The sequence below is a fragment of the Carcharhinus amblyrhynchos genome, chromosome 2, assembly GCF_965287045.1.
Source record: "Carcharhinus amblyrhynchos chromosome 2, sCarAmb.v2.hapA, whole genome shotgun sequence".
Classification (NCBI taxonomy): Eukaryota; Metazoa; Chordata; class Chondrichthyes; order Carcharhiniformes; family Carcharhinidae; genus Carcharhinus; species Carcharhinus amblyrhynchos.
In genome coordinates this window covers 60,556,462-60,580,811 of record NC_137325.1, presented here as the reverse complement: position 1 = coordinate 60,580,811, position 24,350 = coordinate 60,556,462, and the positions used below count along the sequence as shown (strand labels likewise).

The 24,350-nt window shown below is 39.8% G+C and overlaps 1 protein-coding gene across 6 annotated transcripts in view; it reads right to left on the bottom strand.

Annotated features, from left to right (window-relative positions):
- Positions 1-24,350, bottom strand: part of LOC145354872 (thyroid hormone receptor beta) — a 194,740-nt gene that overhangs the window by 68,823 nt on the left and 101,567 nt on the right. For 4 of the 6 annotated variants that reach the window (XM_080206443.1, XM_080206453.1, XM_080206482.1 and 1 more), the window contains one exon: positions 7,759-7,820. In XM_080206443.1, coding sequence (XP_080062569.1) covers positions 7,759-7,777 — 19 coding nt within the window. In that variant the 5' untranslated portion in view covers positions 7,778-7,820. Of the gene's footprint in view, positions 1-7,758; positions 7,821-13,207; positions 13,258-23,396; positions 23,548-24,350 lie in introns of those variants that run through there. The other 2 variants (XM_080206463.1, XM_080206473.1) reach the window with 2 other exon arrangements.

Here is a 24,350-nt window from a genome sequence, read left to right as displayed (position 1 = left end):
GTTTGGACAACTGTTTCAGTATTTGAGTTGCAAAGGATGCTGAACATTGTGTAGTGCTCTGTGAACATCCTCACTTCTGACCTTATGATGGAAGGAAGGTCATTGATGAAGCAGCTAAAGATGGTTGGGCCAAGGACACTACCCTCAGGGAGTTAGCAGGATAAATAAGTGGGGTTATGGGGATATAGCTTGGGTAGGATTGTGATTGGAGCAGACGCAATGGGCCACATGGCCTGTTCCTGCACTGTAGGGATTCTATGATTCTATGAACGCCTGGAGTGACATCCTGGAGCTGAGACGACTGATTTCCACCCACCACAACCACCTTTCTTTCTGCCAGCATGATTCCAACTAAGGGAGAGTTTTTCCCGTGATTCCCACTGACTCTAGTTTTACTAGGATTCCTTGATGCCACACTTTGTCAAATGCTGTCTTCATGTAAAGGGCAGTAATCTCACCTCACCTCTGGCATTTGAACTTGGGTTGTAATGAGGTCAGGAGATGACTGACCCTGGCAAAACCCAAAGTAAACATCTGTGAGCAGGCTATTGCTGAGTAAGTGTCATTGGATAGCACTGTTGATGACCCATTCCATCACTTTACTGATGATCAAGAGTAGACTGGTGGAGTGGTAATTGGCTGGGTTGGATTTGCCCTGTTTTTTGTGTGCAGGACATATTTTCCACATTGCTGGGTTGATGCCAGTGTTGTAGCTGTATTGGAATGGCCTGGCTGGTGCAGCAAGTTCTGGAGCACACAGACTCCACATAATATGGGCTGAAACTTCAATGCAGTGCTGCACTGTTAATGGTGTCTTATTTTGGAGCAGATGGTAAACAAGATGTTGTCTGGCTCCTTAGGTAGACGTAAAAAAAATCCTGCTGGATTATTTAGACTGTGAGAGTTTTCCGGGTGTCCTGGCCAACATTCATTCACCAATCAACACTGAAAATAGATGATCCTGTCATTTTTTTTTAGGAGCTTGCTTTACACAGAATTGGCTGCCATTGCAGCAATGACAATACTTGAAAAGTATTTCATTAAACTGCCAAGCACTTTGGCACATCACATTGCAAAACCTGCTATACAAGTACCAGTCTTTCTTCGTTTTTTAGGATTGATCAAAATCGAGGGACTGGAGGAATGGAGAAACTAGATAATGACTGACTGTCAGTTTAACATTAATTGATGGAGAAATTACTGTCAGGTCAGAATAAATGAATGTTTGGTCAAGTACGAAATGTTCAAAGTTAGTCAGCAAGGATTTGTGAAATGTAGTCTTATCTGACTAATCTGGTTCAAGTTTTTAAGGAAGTCATTAGCATGTGGGTGGGTAGTTGTCCCCGCACCTCATCAGTGAGGCATTTAAAATATATTTTCATAAGACATAGGTATCATTGGCAAACACAGTAAGAAGTCTTACAACACCAGGTTAAAGTCCAACAGGTTTATTTGGTAGCAAACACCACTCGCTTTTGGAATGCTTGCTGCTCTTTCGTCAGGTGAATGATCTCCCACGTAAACAGCTGTTAGCTTGGGCCTTTACTGTACCTATGCATATAGTTTCTAATAGTTAATAAATATTTACTGTTGAACTACCTAAGTGAGGGATCCTGTGTATGCGTACCCTGTTTGCTTCATCCAATGCAAGGATTTAATTTTAAGACATTTCTGCCTTATCTTATATACCATGGATCAGTAAATATGTTTTCAAAATAAGATTAGGGCCTTCATCCCAGTTAATACAGATGCCTGAACTGGAGTTCCTCAAGTCAATCACATTCATTACCCTAATTTTTGATCAAATGCACCAGTGGCAGAATTAAGAGGGTGATATCTTTACCGTACAGCTCAATACCAATAAATATTGACTTAAATAGCATGTTTTTCCCCAATTCCCAAATCTTTACATTCGGCTGTACCTCTGTCAGTGAAATGCATTCGGCACATTTGACACAAGCATCTTTAGAAGAGCTTCTGGAAAAATATAAATTAAAATCTAGACAAACAAAAATTTTGATGCAATTTCTTACAAATCACCTAATGCTCTTGACCATCATTCCTGGTTTTATAGATAGCAAGGTATCTTTGAAATTTAGTCAATGATTGCTGTGATAAATATCCTGCACTGTAAACATATGCAATCTCTACTCTATTTGGACAGATCTTAGCGCAGCTAAATGAAAGGAAAGCAATGGCCTTGTGCTATTATTGCTAGACCCTTAATCCAGAAACTCAGTTAATGTTCGAGGCACCAGGGATCTGCCAAGACAGATGGTGGGATTTGAATTCAATAAAAATAAAATCTGGAATTAAGAGTCTACTGACGACCATGAAAACCACTGTCGATTATTGGAAAACCTATCTGGTTCACTAATCTCCTTTAGGGAAGGAAATCTGCCGTCCTTACCTGATCTAGCCTACATATGATTCCAGAGCCACAGCAATGTGGTTGACCCTTAATTGCCTACTGAAATGGCCTAGCAAGCCACTCAGTTCAAGGGCAACTAGGGATGGGTAATAAATGCTGGCTAGCCAACAATGCCCATGTCCCACAAATGAATAAAAAAAATTAATATTGTTATCTAGCAATATGCAGCCACATACACAAGAGGCCTTCCTTCTGTTTTACAATTTGGGATTACTACAGCATTCAAGTCAATCAACAGTATCTTAGTGACAGATAAAACAATCCTAGTGTTCACCCTAAGGTTTGGGATTTCTATCGTTTTGCCATAAGGAACTACTGCTGAGGCTATGCTTCAGAATTTTTGGTCAGTCCATTAATTTCCTGCTTGGACCAAAAGTTTCATTATGGAGAAGCTAGGTTCCATTGTGAATAACGCTGTAAAATATCACCTTTGGTGGGTGTTTACATTGTGGAGTTTGTCATACAAATTAAATTGAAACTATCGGATTCCAATGAAGCTCTGTTCAGTACTAGGAGGAAAAAATTGATTACGCTGCTTTGACTAGATTTCAAATTGAAGTGCAGTAAATAAGGAAAAGGATTTTGAACAATGCTGTTAGTACAATAACAGCTAAGTATTTAAGTGTTCTGTTGATAAGGTCCTTAATAATCTACTCCAGCAAATTCAAGTGAACTATACTTATGGCAGCAACTAAGCCTGAAACCTTTTAATGAGCGTGGCAACAGAAGTGGCTGAAGTTAAAAATTAAAAAAATGATTAAATGTGACATTCCTAGTCAATCAATCAATAGGTGTCATAAAACTTGTTTATCCCCAGGAGTAATCCATCTAATTCTTATTGATTTACTGACCACTTGATATAGGTGGTATTAAAATTTTGTACTTAATAGCTTTGATGACGAAGATAGGAAATCAGCTTATCACTCCTGTATTTTTAACATCTAAACAGAAGCTGCTGTACATTGTTATGATCTCAGCTGATGTTGTGAATAGACAGGAAGGGCCCAGAATGGAACCCTGGCTCAAAGACCATAAGTTTTTTTCATCAAACATAGAGGACCTGAGTTATGGGCTGCTAATTAGTTTTAACAGGAAAAAAAACACTTATTAAGCATGAAAAATAGTACAATATTCCTTTAGCTTAACCACTACACACAGGTTTTAAGATTAACAAGGATGACAAAGTCCATTTGAAGCTACAATGGTCTCAGCAGCACACAAAGTTTGTGTTTGCGATTTCTCCATGAGTTTCTAAACTCCACTCCCAAAATACGCTTTACAATCGCCTCCTGCAGCAATTCATTTAGTACCCACATCCCAAAATCCAGTTCACATTTTCCAAAAGATCCATTTGACCATAGCTTCAGCTCCACTTTTGGCTGAAAATCTGTGCCAGGATTTTGCATTATCCCTTTCAGGTTTTCACTGTTACACCAATTTTGATATCTAGTCAATACTTTATAATTTATTATAGATGATACAAGACATTTCAAGTTTTAGGATTACTTTTAGAAAACCCCTCTCAAGTATCTGCAACAATTGTTTTCTTCTCAGCTTTGTCCGGCGACCATGAACAAAATTCTGTTCTCTTTCCCTTTTTCTTCTTTGTTCCCTTTAACTCCAGATGGTCTGGAAATTTTTCTTAATTTCTCCAATTTCTTAACGAATCACTCTTTAGAGCTTTGGCACTGGCTGTATGAACCATTACCCCTTTGTAGGATTTTTCTTCCAGCAAAGCTAAAAGAGCTATTTTATCTTTCGTTTCCCCGAGCAGAGCTGAGAGAGAGCTGTTTACTGCTTCATTGTCTGTCACCAAAGGCCTCTAGCTTTCAGCTAAAACTAAAGAACAAAGAAAGTTACAGAGTCCCTAGTTGCTAAGCAACTATCATTCTTCACACATAGCTTTCTAAACACAATAATATCTCTTCTGGAACTGAAACCACCCTGCATACAGACAAACACTTGTTTAGTGTTAAATTTAACTATCTTCCAGGCACATTAAATTAAATTATGCCTACCAAAAACAATACTTTATTTCTAATGCTTACCCGTGCAAATATTAATCCCGTAAAACTACGATTGGTTTCCTAACACCTCTCATACATGTGTATGAAGAGAAATTCATTTTCCATCCCAGTGGGCCGACATCAAACTGGATTCAAATATGCATTAAATATTACCAAACGTGGTGACTACATAATATCTGGTGAAGGTATGTTTTCTGTAGATTGAGTGGTCATGTGCACATTGGGATAACATCTACACAGGAAGTGAAGTGTTGCTTGTGCAGGAGTTCTCGCCCAGCATGGGCAGAAACACAGCATGCAAGAGTTATTAAGACCTCTCAGGAAACAATTCAACCTGTTAGCCCTTTGTCATAATTTCCATCCAAACCAGGAACTTGACACTTACAATGCAAAAGGTTAAATCAAAACCAAAGTAATTGATTTGAATACATTCATTCTTGTTACTAATTAGCAATCAGTGCTGTGTGTGAAGTTTGATCAAAGATCGAGCCAACTAAAGAAGAAGTTAACAATCTGACAGCGTGTGCAATTAAATCAATAATGCCAAAGCTTTTCAGGTAAAAATTGAGCTGTATAAATAATGTTGAAAGTGGAAATTTATTAACATTAAGTAGAATTATTTCACCAGGTGGATATCAAACATAGAAGATGCTCCTTCTATGATTCTTCCTTGAGTTCAGGTTATACTAAACTCTAGTAATAAAAGGTTGTGAAGGTGAAAATGTATGCTGATGTGGAAAGGTGGAATGGTTCCATGGCAATCTGACTTTTCTCGTTCAGCTTTTGCTGACTTGAGCTGTGTAACAAATGTTAGGCAGCAGTGAGGGAAAGTTAGACAATTCAACTTGCTTTGGGTGAAAAATTGATGGAGGTGGAGGGTGAACAGGAAAACTGAGAGGACAAAGTTATGGAATAAATGACTGGAGATGGAAGGGAATGGCAGTGAGCAGAATAAATCACAGGTTGCTTCTGTACGTTCCTTGTGTCTAGCTGAAGAGTGATACATGCACTTAGTGTCACCCAAATGCTGACAGGAAATGAAACAAATTTCAAGGCAATTATTATAAACTCAGATCTTATTTAAGATCAGTGGTGTTGGCCTTTTCCATAAGTATTCTCATATTATCTTGCATCTTTTGTTTTGAAAACATACATAACAATTCCATCTTGTTGTAACCGGAACTGGATTTACTTCTTTCACAAGTGCACTCCTTCAATATTTTTTGAAGGCAAATAGTATGTGTAAGTAATCCAACTTGGAAAGCTACTATCCAAGTTCCATTAATATCCCCACCAAAATCTATTGGATAAACGGCTAAAAACAAATCCTGATGTGATCACAATCCACCCTAAACAAACATCTAGCCACACAGCAAAAAAATTATTCTAGCTCAAAAGCAAAATACTTCAGAGTATTTGAAGAAGGAGAGGAACATAATAGGTTTTGAGCAAGTGAAAAGGGCAGATGAGGAGGAAGAAAAGTGAAGGTCTGTGAAAGGGTGGAATGCAGGAGAGATTAAATGACAAAAGGTTTCGTGGTAAAAAAAATCAAAAGGAGCATATTGGTAAAGTAGAAAGAAAAATGTGCCTTGATAAGGCATGAATGGCTGGAGAGCAGCTGTTCAAATGCAAAAGGAATAAAATCATGAAAAATTAGCCAAAGCAGCAAATCTAAAATCATGAAAGTGGCAGGGAGTTCCACATTCTCACCACTTTGAATAAACAATTATTGTGACTAACTAAAGCTACAATTGCATAGAATGAAGCTGTAGAACTCTTGGTTCTGATGAGGGACACAGTCTGGCAAGTTAAAACCATGGACAGAGAATTAGTGTCCAAGAAATTCTAACCTCTGAAACAACTCCAGAATACAAAGCTTATTAGCATTAAAAATAGAAAAGGTGTCTCTGACATTGTTATGTCACAGTGACTTAACCAATAATAAATACTGCGCTTTGTTCAATATTAAAAACAAGTGGATAAACACTTAAAGAGAAAAAAAATTATAGGACTAAGGGGAAGAGCAGGGGAGTAGGATTAATTGGATAGTTCTACTGAAGAAGGCAATAAACTAAATGGGGTCTTTCTGTCCTTTACCACTTCATGCTTCCAAATTCAAATCAGGATTGGCTGCACTTTGGTGGCTATGTTATGCCCAAATCCAATTTGTACTTTGTGATCAAATGGGATATCATGGCAATCCCACATGGAAGCCACTGATGCCTATGCAAGATTAGGGCAGGTGATTAGGCATCATCTTGGGATTCATGTAGGCGAAGAAAGGCAGAACATCAAGATTCAAGAAGTATTGAGAACAGTACGTTTCTAAGTCAGTACTAGGCCTGACTTGTCTTGTGTCTCACTCCGCCTCCAATATTTCATGCAAGTCACTGCTTACAATTTGTTGTATATTCAGAAATACTACAGAACGAGCAATAAAGTCATATTAGATGGGATTTTGGTATTTCTACTTCAGAGGACCCATAATGCCCATTTTTATTTCCAACATGTAGTACTTTGCAACTGTTTGTATTAATAATTTATTGGATATTATTCCACCCATACATATGTTGTCCAGTTTATACTGTACTTTGTTTCCTCTGTAATTTTTTAATTTGCTCTTCTGATTGCACTGGCCTTTCTACCTTAGAAACCATATGTTGACAATACTATGACCAAACTGTGGATGTAAATCAGAAATGATAATGGTTATAACACTGACCTCTAGGGCAATCAATCCATTATTGTCCCTCCTCTGGCATAATTTCCTTAATGAGCGCCATTGTTTCCTGTTCCACAGCAATTTTGTATTAAATATCTAAACCCAACAATTAGCATGAATTCCCATCATACTAACTTTAATAAACAATTTTCATATTAAGTTCTGCCAAATGCCAACAGAAGTCCAGGTGCAACATGTTTTAAGGGTTACCGCAGTCCATTTGGGATATTAGTATCTCCCAAAGATCTCTAGTATCTAGTTGGTTAGGTAGAATCTGCCCCTTTTGAATCAATGTTAACTGCTGTTAACTAAGTTACTGAACACGTAACAAGTGTACACATAATAATCAACTCCTCCATTTTACATGGGAATAGTTGCATGTCTTTGATTTAGCATTATGAATATGCACATCACAACGGCCTATATCCATTCTATTGCCACCTTCCTAATGGATGAACTCATGGATTGTATGAGGAAGGGAAGATTGAGGCAACCAAGAAATTCTAAAGCTTCACATTCTGGGTAAAAATGACTTGGTCAATGGTTTTTATTAAATGCACAGATCATTAACTCAGTACCTGACATACTGCTTGGCATTATGGACCAGTAGTCATTCTGTTGCTGGTATTTATCACACCACCTGCAAAACAGAATTAGCCCATTATTATTGAAATTTTTAACTCTGAAGAAAAATCAACAGCATTGAATGAGATGAAATACATCATACTTGAGAACTTGATACATGGGTACCATAATAATTTCATAAAACATTGAGAATTTACTTTAGAAAAAAGGTCAGGTAAGTTGGACTTGTTTTCTTTGAAAAAGAGACTACAAACTCATTTAATCAGACCTGTTAAGAATATAAAGGACTAAATTAAGAAGGATTGCAACCATCAGTATTTAACCTCGGTGTTATGACACTCAAAAGCTTGCTATCCACTTTGGAAAGGCAACTAACATCTACTACAGTTCTAACTGCTCATGCAGATGGTGAGATAATTTCATGCGTCCACCATTATATTTTAATGAAATCTCTATGAGTAATGATGACATTCTCCACTGCCAAGTATGTCAAGAAGCTACATCTGAGAAATATTCAGAACTGATCTAGCAGCTCAAAAGTGGACATCCAGAAGGTGCTGCGGGTCATCAGAGGCAAGAGAGCAACGTGAAACCTCATGGTCTGGCATATCCTTCATTCCACTGTTATGATCAAACCAGGGTTCCAACTCTGGTTCCTGAAGTGTGTAGGACAACATGTCAGGAGCAGCACCAAGCACAGCTCAAAATGAGGCACAAAACTACTGAAGCTACAACACAGGACTACATGTATGCTAAACAGTGGAAGGTGCATGAGATAGGCAGAGCTAAGCAATCTAAAAACTTACAAGTCAGATCAAAGATCTACCATCTTGCCATATTCATGAATGATGGGAGGACAATTACACAACTACCCAAATATAAATATTGTGGAGATACAGACATAAGAACATAAGAAATAGGAGCAGGAGTAGGCCATCCAGCCCCCCGAGCCTGCCCCGCCATTCAATAAGATCATGGCTGATCTGTCGCTGCTCAGTTCCACTTTCCCGCCCTCTCCCCATAACCCTTAATCCCCTCTCCTATCAAAAACCCATCAACCCGCGTCTTAAAAATATTTAGCGAGGCAGCCTCCACCACTTCAACGGGCAGAGAATTCCAGAGATTCACCACCCTTTGAGTGAAGAAGTTCCTCCTCAACTCCGTTCTAAACCGCCCCCCTTTTATCTTGACATTGCAGTAAGTTCAGCCATATATTGAGAGTTGAAAAGGAGTTTGCAAATGGTTGCGTTCCCGTGTGTCTGCCACCTTTGTCCGTTTAGGTGGTAAAGTTTGCATGTTTGGAAGGTGCTGTATCAACCAGGCTGTTTTGACCTAGATGTCAACTTGTGTTGTTAGAACTGTATTCATCAAGGCAAATGGAGAGTAATTGATTGCACTCCTAACTTGTGCCTTCAGATAGTGGACATGTTTCTCCTCCCCCCCGCAGGACAATGATTTTGTGATGGTAATGATGTTGAGAAACTGTTAAGATTCTCTCTTATTGGAGATGGTTGTTGTCCGACATGACTGTTACTTGCTACTTATTAATACAAGTGCGAATGTTGTTGTCCAGGCCTTCCTGCACGTGGCCATGGGTTGCTTCCATCTCTGTGGAGCTGAGTGGTGTTGCACATTGACCAATCAGCAAACATCTCCTCTACGATTAATGGATGGAAGATCATTGAAGCAGCTGAAGTCAAATACACTGCTGTGAGAAACTCTTGCAATGAAGTCCTCGAGCTGCAACAATCACAAACATTTTCCTTCGCTCTGCCCCCATGCAGCTTTTTCCCTGATTTTTGTACAAGGTTGTAATGGGATCTGGAGCCCTGGGGATACCCAAGTTAGGCATCATTGAGTAGAATATTTCTGAGTAAGTATCGCTTGATAATTTTGCCAGTGATTACAGAGTGGTAAATGGCCAGATTGGATTGGTCTTGCTTTTTATGAACAGGACATACCTGGTCAATTTTCCACATTGTCTGATGGATGCCAGTGCTGTAGCTGTACTGAATCAGCTTGCCTTAGGGGAGCAGCTGGTTGTGGAGTTTTAAACATTAATTCTGAGGGCCAGTAGCCTTTGCTGTATCCATTGACTTCAGCCATTTCTTAACATAATGTGGAGAGAATTGAATTAGCTGAAGACTATTTATCCTTGTGCAAAATGACTGTAGAAAATAATAAAGTTGAAAAAGAAAATAAAAAAGTCACAAAGAGAAGTAAAGATGGAGAAGGCCAGTGACTCTTTTGTCCTTGCAGAGAAAGCTCGGGCTATTACAAAACATCTTGAATGGTACCATAAGTGTCGCTGTCACTATCCAATGCTGAAAATTTTTATAAGCATCAATACTTCTGTGCATGAAATGCTTCTGGTCATTAACACTAAATTTGCCTTTGTTGTCTGTTCTACAATTGACTTTGAATTGTGCTCTATCCTTTTATTGCAGTTCAGAATCATAGAACGATTATAGCACAGAAGGTGACTTTGGTAGCCATCTGATGAACTGAGTACATCTTACCTCTAACAGCCTTTCCCTGTAGCTCTGCAAAATCTTTGTTCGGGTATTTATCGAATTCTCTTATGAATAGCTCGACTGAATCAGTCTTCGCTATTCTCTAAGCTAACAACATTTTTCATCATTTTACCACCTTTGCTAATCACCTTAAAAATCAGTGTCCTCTGGGTCTCCACCCTCATGAACTTAAATACCTTTATCAATTCACCAGGCACACTGGCACAGCGGTTAGCACAGCTGCTTCAGCATCAGGGATCCGGATTCGATTCCAGCCTTGGGTGACTGTGTGGAATCTGCCACGTCTCCCATGTCTGTGTTGGTTTCCTCTGGGTGCTCCAATTCCCTCCCACAATCCAAAATCTAAACTGTCACTTAGTGTCTGAAGATGTGTAGATTAGGGAGATTAACGGGGTAAGTGCTTGGAGTTCCAGGGCTAGGGCAGGGGTGGCTCTGGGTAAAATGCTCTGTTGGAGAGTTGGTAAAAGGCTTGCTGCGCTTAGTGGCCTCCTTCTGCATTAAAGGATTTCTATGAACCTCCCCTTCACTAACGAGAACAGCCTCAGTTTATCCAATCTATCCTGCATCAATGACTGCAGAGATATAGTTGTGTATCATGTTTTATTAAATGAGAGAGAAAGAAAGAAATAAGGCAGTCCTTTGAAAGAAACACAACGGAGTTTTAGTTTTTTTCCAAACAGTTCAAATTGAAACTAAAGTCGCCGTCACCTAGATGACTTGGCATTGCCAAATCAGCATGGATTTGAGGTCATGGAATCTCTAATATTGGGTCAAGATGGTCCTGTATTTTGCTTCCTGTATTTGAGCCTTCTTGGGCATTCTCATTTTATCTCAGTCACTCGTCAAAATGATTGTTCTGCCAATTCATCAACCTGGGCCACATACTCTGGATTTTTTCTCTAAGCCTATCTCCATGTTCCTCCCCTTTAACACCCTCCGACTATGGATATCCCACATTGTGTGAATTATACATCTAGATCCTGCCAATCCTGTTTTGCCAGCTCTGCTACTTCTCAGCACTATGGAAGGGGTTTTCCGTGCAACCCTCTGCATATTTCATAATGGCGGAGATGACTCACCATTGGCCTGTGGCGGCAGGATCTTCTACTCCTGCCTTTTCAATGGGGTTTCCTGTTGAATGTATCCCTTGCCACTGGGAAATCTGCAGCAGCGATATGCTGTCAGCAGAACTGAGATATCCTACTGGCATGAATGACTGGAAAATTGCAGCTAAAATCTCGAACTAGACCAAAAATCATCTTTTAAACAGATATTCCTAATAAGTAATAAAATTGTACAGGAAGATTTAACTTTCATATTTTATATGACACAAAGAACTTTTGTTATAAAGACATCTACTGTGATCTAATTGCTGGTGTGGGATATTTTGTTACTAGATGTACTTCAGTTGTAACCTTATTTTTTTTACAGGATTTAGAGCAACTTGGATACACTGACCATGCTTTTCCTTTAACTATTTCTGTTCATTTAATTATTGCACACACTCAAAACAAATCATTTCATTTTCTACAAAAATGTTATTCCCCAATCATTCTTTTCATTTTCACATAGTTAATTGTTTTAACATTACCATAAAATGTCACTGGTGTTAAGAATACAAGTGAAGATTATACTGGTGGCTACAGAGTGTTGAAAAGGGATTGTAATTCCAAACGTAACACCTGGATAGTTAAAAGTTTTGCCACCAAGTGAGAAATGGCAGAATGGGACATCAAGGTCTGTTAATTATGAGCTGTGGGCTGGAATTCAGATCTGTTGATGCGGAAAGGACAAAGTGTGATTTTAAAATGACAAAGGTTTTAATTTTGATATCTATTTGCACCCAATCTCCCAACATTCCAAGGAGATTAGGATGGGCAATAGGATTAGCATGGCACAGAGTGAATGTGCCAAAGCTTTGAAGTTTGTGTAAGGAGGGTTTCTGGAGATCAATGTGGACATAGTTCAAGAAGTTGAGTCTTGAGCAAGCAAAAATATGAATGTTTCCAAAGGCAATAGTGTAAGAGGCAAATTGTTTTGTGACACAGTGATATACCAAAGAGTAGAGACAAGATGTAGTACACTCAAATGTAGAAAAAAGTAAGGGACAAGGGTACTAATTTGGGAAAATATAAAAGTATTACAAAAATATAACAGTATGACAAATGGTGTGCCACAGGAATCAGTGCTGGGGCCTCAATATTTTACAACTTATATAAATTACTTGGACGAAGGGACTGAAAGTATGGTTGCTAAATTTGCTGATGATACAAAGGTAGGTAGAAAAGTAAATTGTGATGAGGAAGTAAGGAGGCTATAGAGGGATACAGTTAAAGAGTGGGCAAAAATCTGGCAAATGCAGTATAATGTAATTATTCATTTTGGCAAGAAGAATAAAAAAAGCATATTATCTGAATGGTGGAAGACTGCAGTTCAGAGAAAGTTTACTAGAAAGGAATGGACGGGTTGTCTTAGCAGGAAAGGCTGAAGAGGTTAGGTTTAGAATTTATAGAGTGAGAAGTGACCTGATCGTAACTTTAAGATCCTGAGGGGTATTGACAGGGTAGATGAGGAGACAATGTTTTTTTTTGTCGAGAATCTAGAACTAGGATCGTTGTCTAAAAATAAAGTGTTGCTCATTTAAAATGGAGATGAGGAGAATTTTGCTCTCTTAAGAGGGTCATGAGTCTCTGGAACTCTATTCTGCAGAAGGAGTAGAAGCTGAATCTTTCCTATTTTAAGTATAGATCTAGATGGATTTTTGATTAACAAGTGGGTGAAAGGGGCCAGGCAGGAATGTGGGGTTGAGGTTGCAATTAGATCAACCATAATCACATTGAATGATGAAACAGGCCTGTATGGCCTACTCCTGCTGCTAATTTGTACGTTTGTATGTTAGCATCCCTACCTTCAAACCATAAGCTCCAGGTTCAAGTCCTTCACTTGAAGCTGCATTCATTAGCTGGTCAGCAGCTGGCCTAAAATACCTAAAGGAGATAGTAAGAGCAGGAGAGTTTCCTAGTCAGCAGAAAGGCAATGCCAAACCACTGCAATACTTTGTCAAGAATAACAATGAACATGTGGAAGTCTATTGGTGACAATGCCCTCTTACGGCATGGTACCTGAAGAGAGAGACACAGAGACAGAGAAAAAGAGATACAAGGCAATAAGGGTGATCTTGTAGAAGTGGAAATGTGCTGTTTCAGTGATGAAATGCACTTGGGATTCAAATCTCTGCTCTGGAAACAGTTAGACGGTACATAGAAGCTGTGTTTGTCCAGTTCAACCAAAATAAACAGCTTGTGTATAACTATTTGAGTTGAGTTAGAGAATGATGACAGCAATTGGAATATCTTGAGGCAATGTGCTGCAATGGTTTTATCAACAGATACCTGTTAATAATGATTTTTCCTCATTCCCTTTCACTTTTGAATAGGGCACATGCACAACATAACTATTCTCAATTGTGCAAAACTGTATAATGCCATGGATTCCTCTTGCTGGCTTCAACCCCCAGGGAGGCACAAACCACCCCCCGTTATTTTCCCATCCAGCATTCTCTGCTATGAGGCACACTTGTATGAAATGAGAAAATTGGGATGAGAAAAGGCCTTTCAACTAAGATTACTTTACTAAAACAATACATCTTGGTATTTTTGTTGTGATTACCTTAGTTTATGGGTTACAAATATTTCATTGAAAAAAGATCTTTTCTAGTATCTGGAAAGCAAATTTAGAACAATATTCATTGATGTCCTAGGTTCTACTTCGAACTAACCTATACTTATCCTTGAAACGGTAATTATCAGATAAAGTTCATTTGCTCTTTATCTACCTTTTTCTAGATTGTGGGCTTTTCTAGTTTGTTAATGGCACATTCCCTTTAGAAACAGAATCAACCTTGTTGCTCTTTTCTTTAATGTAAATGAACCATCTTTACATAAAATATTCAGCCAAACTGGTCCATGTCAACCAAAATTGAATTCTGGATTCAGACATTAACTTAGATTATCTTTTGAGGACAGACTCTCATACTCCAATACTGCCCTGTATTAATAACCTACAAGTGACACACCCAGATAATAAACAAAACACAGATGGAATATGCACAAAGAGGGTTAGTACTTGGGAGGGGGAAGTCAATGCCCATCTGGTACTTGGGTGATGTTTGATGTAAACTGTAATTAATGGGACCCAATGTCACTAATTTAGGCTTAAAACTAAAACAGAATAGACAATGAATCTCTGCACAATAAACTTTTTTAAGGTAGCATATTCTAGAGGCATAGCTTCCTGGAGACATGGTTTCACTTTTCCCAAATACCCTAATCCCAAGTGTCAGAAAATAATGGCCCAGATTTTGCTGTTGTAACAATCAAATTATCAATATTCATTATCATTACCCTGTGAAATTGACAGGATCTCCTGGGTGCAGTTGAATACAGGGATCTGGATGTTGCTGTTGGTGCTTTTCTGCATGGTTCAGTGCTGAAGGCCTGGCAGATGGAAACCAATTTGGAATCACTGATATTGTGTGAACATCCATGTTTTACAACATTAGTCTTGCTGTAAAAACCTTCTTAGAACATTTTGTGCTGTTAAACAAGGTGCAAAACTTTTTGCATGCCACACCAGGTTATAATTACTGTTGAACAAACTCTGTGACCCTGAATAACTAAAATTATACTTATGGAATATTAATTTTTTTCTATTCCATGACACACAAATTCCATTGACTTTAAATGTTTTTAAAAGATATGTTTCTTTTGGGTACATCAGCCAATATCCTTATGTGCAGTTTTTAATCTTTATTTTAGGCAGAATTTTACAGCCCTGCTGTGGCAGGGACAGAGCTGGAAAATGCAATGAGCTGTTCAAAAGTCCATTGACTTTGGTGGGACTGTAAAATCTGTCGGCAGGCAGGACCATGAAATTCTGCTCTTTACTTCCTGCCACTTAAGAACCAGTGAATGTTAAAACTTTCTAGCTCCTTCTTAGATTGCTGTCTATGAAAATATTTCAGTGTGACTGGCTGCTTAGCTTGCTAACATCACCATCACGAGATCCAGAACAGAATGAAATTAACATTGGGAAAAGTTAATGCACACCAGAGAGATTGCTAAATCTTTGTAGGCACCTTTCTTCAAAATCAGCAGCGAGAACCATCACTTCGGTGCTGTGTGCAACATCTGGGCTAGTGTGTTCTGCATGGCAATGGCCAGTCCACACTGGACATCTCATGTTCACCCTCTGATGGTGATTAGAAGACAGAACTGGTTAAAGACTGGAGCAGGGTGATAACTGATCCTCACTGGGAAGAAAGATGGATGTGGAGGAAAGTAAAACTTACAATATTCTAGTTCTGATTCCTGCAGTTTAATCACTTTAAATTCAGACATCTGCTGGACTCTCAAGATGTGTTTTCAAGTGTTGCAGATTACAGAACAAAGTGAAGCTTATTTTGTTAACTACACCTAGAATCAACAGTTCAAAATAGTAGCCTATTTTACCACTAAAAGACTTATGGATATTTTGGATGAAATTAATAGTTATCAACACCAACAGCATGAAACAGCCGTACGTGATTATTTATTTGTTGACATTACACCAACATAATATAAAAACACATGCATCCAAGCCGGCAAAACCAAAATACACCAGTAAATCTCAACTATTTCTGGTCACCTACAATGCGTATTACGAGACTTCTCAATGTGTCATGTAATTTTACAAATACTGTGACAGCTAAATGGTCTCCAAATAGGCACTCTACAACTTCATTAGTCAGTGAGGCGTGTGAAATGTGTGTAGTTCTTTTTATTGTTGGTGTGAGTTAGTGAGAGTTACATCATCAGAGTGTTTCCCTTAGATCTACTCCAACAAACTCTTCCCTAGTCTCACCCCCAACCACAAGTAGATCAACAAATTTATTTAAATGAATTATATAATCTAGAGAAGTCCCAAATTTGATCACCATGATGAGTTGGAAGGGTTCCATCTTGGATGGGGTAGTGATAGCAGTGCTATAATATGCCTCAATGTAATAATGTCTAATGAAATGTGTATATCGGGTGAGAACAGGGAGACACAAACCTTTAGGGTACTTGTTATTACGCACTAGCATCTAGTGAAAGACTCTGACACAAGCTGTCTACTCAGGATTGGTGCGGTGACAACTTTGAAAGAAAAAGTCTGAAAAAAAGAATGCTGCCTCAAATGGAAAAGGCAGAATAGCATTTAGGCAAACAGTGACAAGAGCAGCACTTCACATGTAAAGCACTCTGGTCCTGGCGTTGATTTCTCTGAACCGGAGCTGTGTTTCTCATACAAAGCAGGTAAACTAGCCAATGAGTTTGTCACATAAAGTGAGCTCCTTCTGTAGCTGTTATGTAACGCTCTGCAGTTATACAAATTGCACAAATTTATTTGTCTGCTTCTGACACAAAAATTAAAAATAGCCGAGCACAGAAAACATCAAATAGGATGTCACAATGCACATGAAGTTATAAATATATGCAGCTAAATATAGTTTTATCCCATGGTATTAAAAATATAATGAATTCTTCAGCCTTTTATGTGGGATGACAGGTTAAGCCAGTTGAAGCAGAGGATGGGCTTCAGGCTGAGATGTGGCATTGCCTGAGAGTAGAATTGCCAACTATGATTAAATACATTCCTGGAGCTTTCAATTTTCCCTTCCCTTCCGGCCACTGGTCAGACAACACATACATTTGCTTTGTGACATACTATCTTCCTACACCAGGTGGTAAGCAAAAACACTTATTATCCAATTGGATGATGCTTGACTTTCAGCCAAATAGCTCTTTTTCCCTCATTTTCAATATTTTCATATCTAGCAAAGCGACATAATCAATGAAAATTACAAAAAAAAATTTTAATGTTCGAATGCGTTTTTCCCAGGATTTCATGCAGCATTGTCCTGGAGATTGATCTTCATTTGGTGGCATCTCCAGGCCAGTCCTCGAGGGTTGGCAATCCTACTCTAGAGTGCGGTAATGCTCAGATTTCATTCAAGAAGTTGAATCATTAGATAGAGCTAAGGTTGAGAACAGATGACTGGGCATTGAACATGGAAAGTGAGAGGAGAGAAGACAGTATCTTGGGTAGGTGTGAGACAGTGGGCCGAAACGCAGATGGAGTCAAAGACTAAAAGGTGGATGGGAGGGGGAACTCACACCAACTTCGCTACTCCTACAGGGTCAGGCAGTGGAGAAGTGAGCATCAGATGACACACAGTCTAATTAGTATACGTCTTTTACACACATGCCAGTTATTTTCATAACGGCAGTAAGTAATGTTCATTTATACCGATATCCCATACGTTTGACAGGGAAAATGACTGCAGCTTTGCAAACTTCAGCTTCGTCATTTTTTTCTGATGTTTAATCCAAATAAAACTGTATACTATATCATAGAAATGTCGCATAAGTCACAACATTCTATTCTGAAATGCAGTAAGAACTCCCATCCCAGCTTCCACTTATGGCATCAACATTTAACAAGAGTTACTAATTACATTTTAAGTGGTGCTCTGCAGGCAGTTTCAATGCTGAATGTTACTACTTTTCAGTTAAAATCTAGTGCGGGCGGAACATGTTTGCAAAACGCCACCTCTGGCAGCACAACAAATTCTCCCTCAGTATCTATCCCTGAGTGGTATCAAGAATAAAATGGTGGCTCACTTGCAGGCATCACAATAATGCAATGGGTGGAATTTTCCAAAAAGAAAACGGCAGTGTCAGGTTCTGACTGAGAACTTGCGTGTTTCTCGCCAGGGAAACTGAGGGGCTTTTTCTCCAGATCTTCTGACATTTTGTCAAAGAAAAGCTGGGGGGTGGGCTTTATGCTGTCATTCCTGAGGGAGGTCTATAAAAGACAGTTAGAACTTCATTTCATCTCTGCATAGCTGCTGAGGCCTGACTTTGGTGGATATTGGGTAAGCATGCATAGAAGGTGCGAAGGCAAAGAATACTCTTGGGGGGGAGGGTTGAGACATAGTAGATACTAGAGTTGGCACATGGGCTATATAGGACCATAGGGGGTTGGCAAGAGAGAGTGAGGGCTGAAAGTCTTAATATTTAACAAAACAACTGGGACAAAGCCCCAGAGCACTGAGGCTGGCCTTTTAAACAGTCTGCCTTGGGAGTGAAAATCCGGGCAAAAGTTTTACTCTGAAAGAATCAACGGTACATCAGGATGTGAAACTTGTGTGTCCTTTGTATTACTAACACTTCATTTTTGTGGATAGATTTTGCATTTAGCTTTATCTCGACAATATATTTGTTTCATTTATTCTCAGGACATATCAATTTTGGCAAGACCACATTCAGTTGTCCCTGTCCAATTGTCCTGATATGGCGAACCTTCTTCCTTCGTTTTGTACTGCTGTACTCCTTCTTATCGTGATTGTGCTCTCGCAATGATGTTAAGCTAGTTGGAGGTGATGGTGGCAGAAGTAGCAGTAATCTGGGGAGCACTGCTGTGCTGTATTCAGGTTTTGGTTAATGGCAACACCTCTGATGTTGACAGAGATGCGGGGTCCAGCAATAGCCATTCCTTTAAAGGTCAAAAGAAAGACGGCTGAGATTTCTCTTGCTGTCAAGTCACTACCTGGCACTTATGGTGCAAATATTAACTGCCCTTTGCCAGTCTAGCTTTGACTGTTGTCCAGGTCCTATAATAGGAAGAAATGCGAATCAACAGAATACTGGAATCATTGGCCCGACTACAAATCTTATGATAGAAGGAATATTATTGGTGGCAGCTGAAGATGCCTCAGTTGAGGACGTTTCTTTGAAGCATACCTGAAGTTTGCTGATCTCGATGGTTTCAGCATGCACAGCTTCAAAAAAAAAGACTACCTACAAACACAAAAACTATTTTCAAAGTGGCAAAAAAAAATTGAGATTTAGTTGTTAAATTCCACAAATTTAAAAATACTGATCCATTCTGCAAGCTTGCTAGCTGGTTTCAATGGCAGTAAATAAAGAACTGAAAATGGCTGCAATGCAGCCTTTCATTGCTGATGTGGGAAGGGTGATGTTCTTTTAATACGTAGGCTTTCCAACACATAAAACAGCATTCTTCGCCGGTATTAGTTGGCGTATGGTCAATTGTTAACAGTGCCACCATGCCACACAGCATTAATCTACTTAAGACATGTGTAAGAACATAAGAAATAGGAGACGGGATAGACCATTTGACCTCATGAAAATCTGCCATTCAGTAAGATCATGGCTGATCTTTTTTTTTATTCATTCGTGGGACATGGGTGTCACTGGTTGGCCTGCATTGATTGCCCATCCCTAGTTGCCCTTGAGAAGTTGGTGGTGAGCTGCCTTCTTGAATCGCTGCAGCTCACGTTCTGTGGGTTGACCCAAATGCTGTTTAGGAGAGAATTCCAGGATTTTGACCCAGTGAGTGTGAAGGAATGGCGATATATTTCCAAATCAGGATGGTGAGTGGCTTGGAGGGGAACTTGCAGGTGGTAGTCTTCCCATTTATCTGCTGCTCTTGTTCTTCTAGATGGAAGTAGTCGTGGGTTTGGAAGGTGCTGTCTAAGGACCTTTGGTGAATTGTTGCAGTGCATTTTGTAGATAGTACACACTGCTGCTACTGAGCGTCGGTGGTGAAGGGATTGAGTGCTTGTAGATGTGGTAACAATCAAGCGAGCTGCTTTGTCCTGGATGGTGTCAAGCTTCTTGAGTGTTGTTGGAGCTACACCCATCCAGACAAGTGGGAAGTATTCCATCACAGTCCTGACTTGTGCCTTATAGATGGTGGACTGGCTTTAAGGAATCAGGAGGTGAGTTACTTGCCGCAATATTCTTAGCCTCTGACCTGCTCTTGTAGCCCATTGTGTTTATGTGGTGAGTCCAGTTGAGTATCTGGTCAATAGTAACCCCAAGGATGTTGACAGCGGGGGATTCAGTGATGGTTACACCATTGAGGTTAGAGTGTCTCTTATTGGTGACGGTCATCGCCTGACATTTGTGTGGCACAAGTTACCACCTGTCAGCCCAAGACTGGATATTGTCCAGATTTTGTTGCATCTGAGCATGGACTGTTTCTGTATCTGAGGAGTCGTGAATGGTACTGAACATTGTGCAATCGTCGGCGAACATACCCACTTCTGACCTTATGATGGAGGGAAAGTCATTGCTGAAGCAGCTGTTGGGCCTAGGACACTTACCCTGAGGGACTCCTGCAACTGAGATGACTGACCCTCCACAACTACAACCGTCTTCCTATGTGCCACGTATGACTCCAATTAGCGGAGAGTTTGCCCCCTGATACCCATTGATTCTAGTTTTGCTAGGGCTCCTTGATACCACACTCAGTCAAATACGGCCTTGATGTCAAGGGCTGTCACTCTCACCTCACCTCTGGAATTCAGCTCTTTTGTCCGTGTTTGAACCAAGGCTTTAATGAGGTCAAGAGCTGAGTGACCCTGGCAAAACCCAAATTGGGCGTCACTGAGCAGGTTATTGCTGAGCAGGTGCTGCTTCATAGCACTATTGGTGACCTCTTCCATCACTTTACTGATGATCGAGAGTAGACTGATTGGGTGATAATTGGCCGGGTTGGATTTGTCTTGCTCTTTGTGTACAGGACATACCTGGGCAATTTTCCACGTAGTTGGATAGATGCCAGTTTTGTCACTGTACTGGAAGAGCTTGGCTAGAAGAGCATCAAGTTCTAGAGCACAAATCTTCAGTACTATTGCCAGAACGTTATTAGGGCCCATTGCCTTTGCAGTATCCAGTGCCTCCAACCGTTTCTTGGTATCACGTGGAGTGAATCGAATTGGTCGGAGACTGGCATATGAGATGCTGCGGACCACTGGAGGATGCAGAGATGGATAATCCACTCGGCACTTCTGCCTGAAGATTGCTGCGAGTACTTCAGCCTTATCTTTTGCACTGATGTGCTGGGCTCCTCCATCATTGAGGATGGGGATATTTGTGGAGCCTCTTCCTCCAGTGAGTTGTTCAATTGTCCACCACCACTCTTGATTGGATGCGAGTAGGCTGCAGAGCTTAGATCTGATCCGTTGGTTGTGGGATCGCTTAGCTCTGTCTATCACTTGCTGTTTTTGCTATTTGGCATGCAATTAGTCCCATTTGGCAGCTTCACCAAGTTGACACCTCATTTTTAGGTATGCCTGGTGCTGCTCCTGGCATGCCCTCCTGCACTCTCCATTGAAACAGGATTGATCCCCTGGCTTCATGGTATTGGTTGAGTGGGGGATATGCTGGACCATGAGGTTGCAGATTGTGCTGGACTACAATTTCACTGCTGTTGATGGCCCACAGCATCTCATGGATGCTCAGTCTTGAATTGCTAGATCGGTTTGAAGTCTGATGGTAGACTTAACTCCACTTTATGCCTTCACCCATAAAAGCAATGGAGTTTGCTGTAGATCTAAAGTCTGTCCAATAATGTTTGAATATATTCAATGACCCAGCCTTCACTACTTCCAGAATTCTAAACAAGCCTCAGAGAAACAATTTCTCTGCATCTTAAAAAGGAAACCCTTATTTTGAAGCTGCACTCTTTATTTCTAGATTCCCCATGGAGGGAAAACACCTCAGCATTAACCCTGTCAAACCACCTCATAATCTAATATTTTTCATGAGATCAGCTCTCATTCTTCTAAACTCCAGTGAACATAGGCCCAACCCACTCAAACTTTTCCCAAAGGTCAAAATTTTGGGCCCCTTCATCCCAGAAACCAACCTAGTTCTCTGAACTGCTCCCCAGTATATCCCTCCTTAAATAATGAGACCAAAACTGAGTGCTGTACACAAGATGTGGTCTCAAGAATGGTCTGTACTAGAATGGCTAGACTTCCCTACTTTTATATTCCACCCCCTTGCAATAAAGACCAATTTGCCTTCCTAATCACTTGCTGTACCTGCATGCCAACATTTTGAGATTCATTTTCGAGGGCACACAGATCCCTCGGTATCACAGCATTCTGCAGTCCATTTAAATTTTTTTTATTCTTTCCACTAAATTTGGCAACCCTACACTTCCATACATTATGCTCCATCTGCCAATTTTTTGCCCACTCACTCAAGCACTCTGTATACTTTTGTCAAGTCTTCATCACAACTTGCTTCATTACTTATCAGTAAATCTGGCTGTAAATACAGGTGGTTACTTCATCCAAGTCAAATTAATTATATAGTTGAAACCCAAGCACTCATTCCTGTGGCACTCCACTAGTTAGTGTGCCATCTGAAAATGACTTATTTACCCAACTCTGTTTCCTGTTTGTTAGCCAATCACTTATATCACCTCACCCCAACGCTCTTATTTTGTGTGGTGCCTTTAACATGGCAGCCTATCAAATCCAAATATATTACATTCTTTCCTTTAATTCTTTCATGAGATGTGAAGGTCGCTGGCAGGCCAGCATTTGTTGTCCATCCTTAATTGCCCTTGAACTGAATGCCTTGATATGCCATTACAGAGGGCAAGAGTCAACCACATTCCTGTGCGTCTGTAGGTCAGACCAGGTGAGGATGGCAAATTTATTTTCCTAACACACATTAGCAAACCAGATGGATTTTATATGATGGTCAATGATAGTTTCATGATCACCATTACAAAGACTAGCTTTCAGTTCCAGCTGTATAAATTGAATCCAAACTCCGCCAGCTGCCATAGTGGGATTTGAATCCATATCCCCAGAGCATTAACTTGGGTCTCTAGATTACTAGCCCAGTGACAATACTACCATGCCACCATCTCTGGTTCCTCTTTATCCACCCTACAAGCTATATCCTCAAAGAACACAAATATACTTGTCAAACATGAATTTTCTTTCATAATACCATGTTGACTGTACCTGATTGTATTATGATTTACTAATTGTACTTCTACTATTTTCTTAATATGGATTCCAGCATTTTCCCAATAATGGACGTTGGGCTAACCAGTCTACAGATTCTTCTTTTTTTCTTAAGCAGTTGTGTTATATTTGCAACTTTTCAATTTATTAGGACCTTTTCAGAATCTAAGGAATGGTGGAAGATTACAAGCAATACATCCATTATCTATGGACCCACCTCTTATAAGGCACCTAGAACACAGGATATCAGTTCCAGGGGACTTGTCAGCTCTTAGTCCGTTTAGTTTTCGACGGACTTTCTCTTGATTGCTTCTAGCTCTTCCCTCCCTTTTGCCCCTCGATTTTCTACTATTTTTGGGAGGCTTTTTATGTTTATTTGCCTGAAGACAGATACAAAATACATATTCAAAATCTTTACCATTCCCTTGTTTCCCATTATTAATTCACCAGTCCCATCCTCCAAGGAACCAATGTTTTCTTTAGCCATTCTCACCCTTTTTATGCACTTTGTAGAAGTTTTGCTAGTTACTTCTGTACTCTAATTTTTCCCCAGTTTTATTTTGCATCACCTTTTGCTAGTTTCTAAAATTGTGCCCATCTCTGAATAATTTTTGCAGCATTGCACATTTTTTTTCCTTAACTTCATTACTTAGCCACAAATTCAGCATCCCTCTTGTTGAGTCTTTCTTTTTCAATGGAATATATCTTTGTTTGGAACTATGAAATACCTTCTTAAATATCTGCAACTGTTTATTTACTATCTTATCTTTTAATTGATATTCCCTGTCTTCTATAACCCTAGTCTGTCTATATGTCTTTTGTTATAAACAGCATATATTTTTAAGTTGAATATTCATAGAATCATAGAACTCTACAGTGCAGAAAGAGGCCCTTCGGGTCTGCACCAAACACAATCCTACACAGGCCCTACCCCCATATCCCTACATATTATACCCACTAATCCCTCTAACCTACGCATCCTTGGATACTAATGGGCAATTTCTTAGCATGGCCAATCAGCCTAACCCACACATCTTTGGATTGTGGGAGGACCCGGAGCACCCAGAGGAAACCCATGCAGACACAAGGAGCATGTGCAAACTCCACACAGACAGTGACCTGAGCTGGGAATCGGACCCAGGACCCTGGAGCTGTGAAGCAGCAGTGCTAA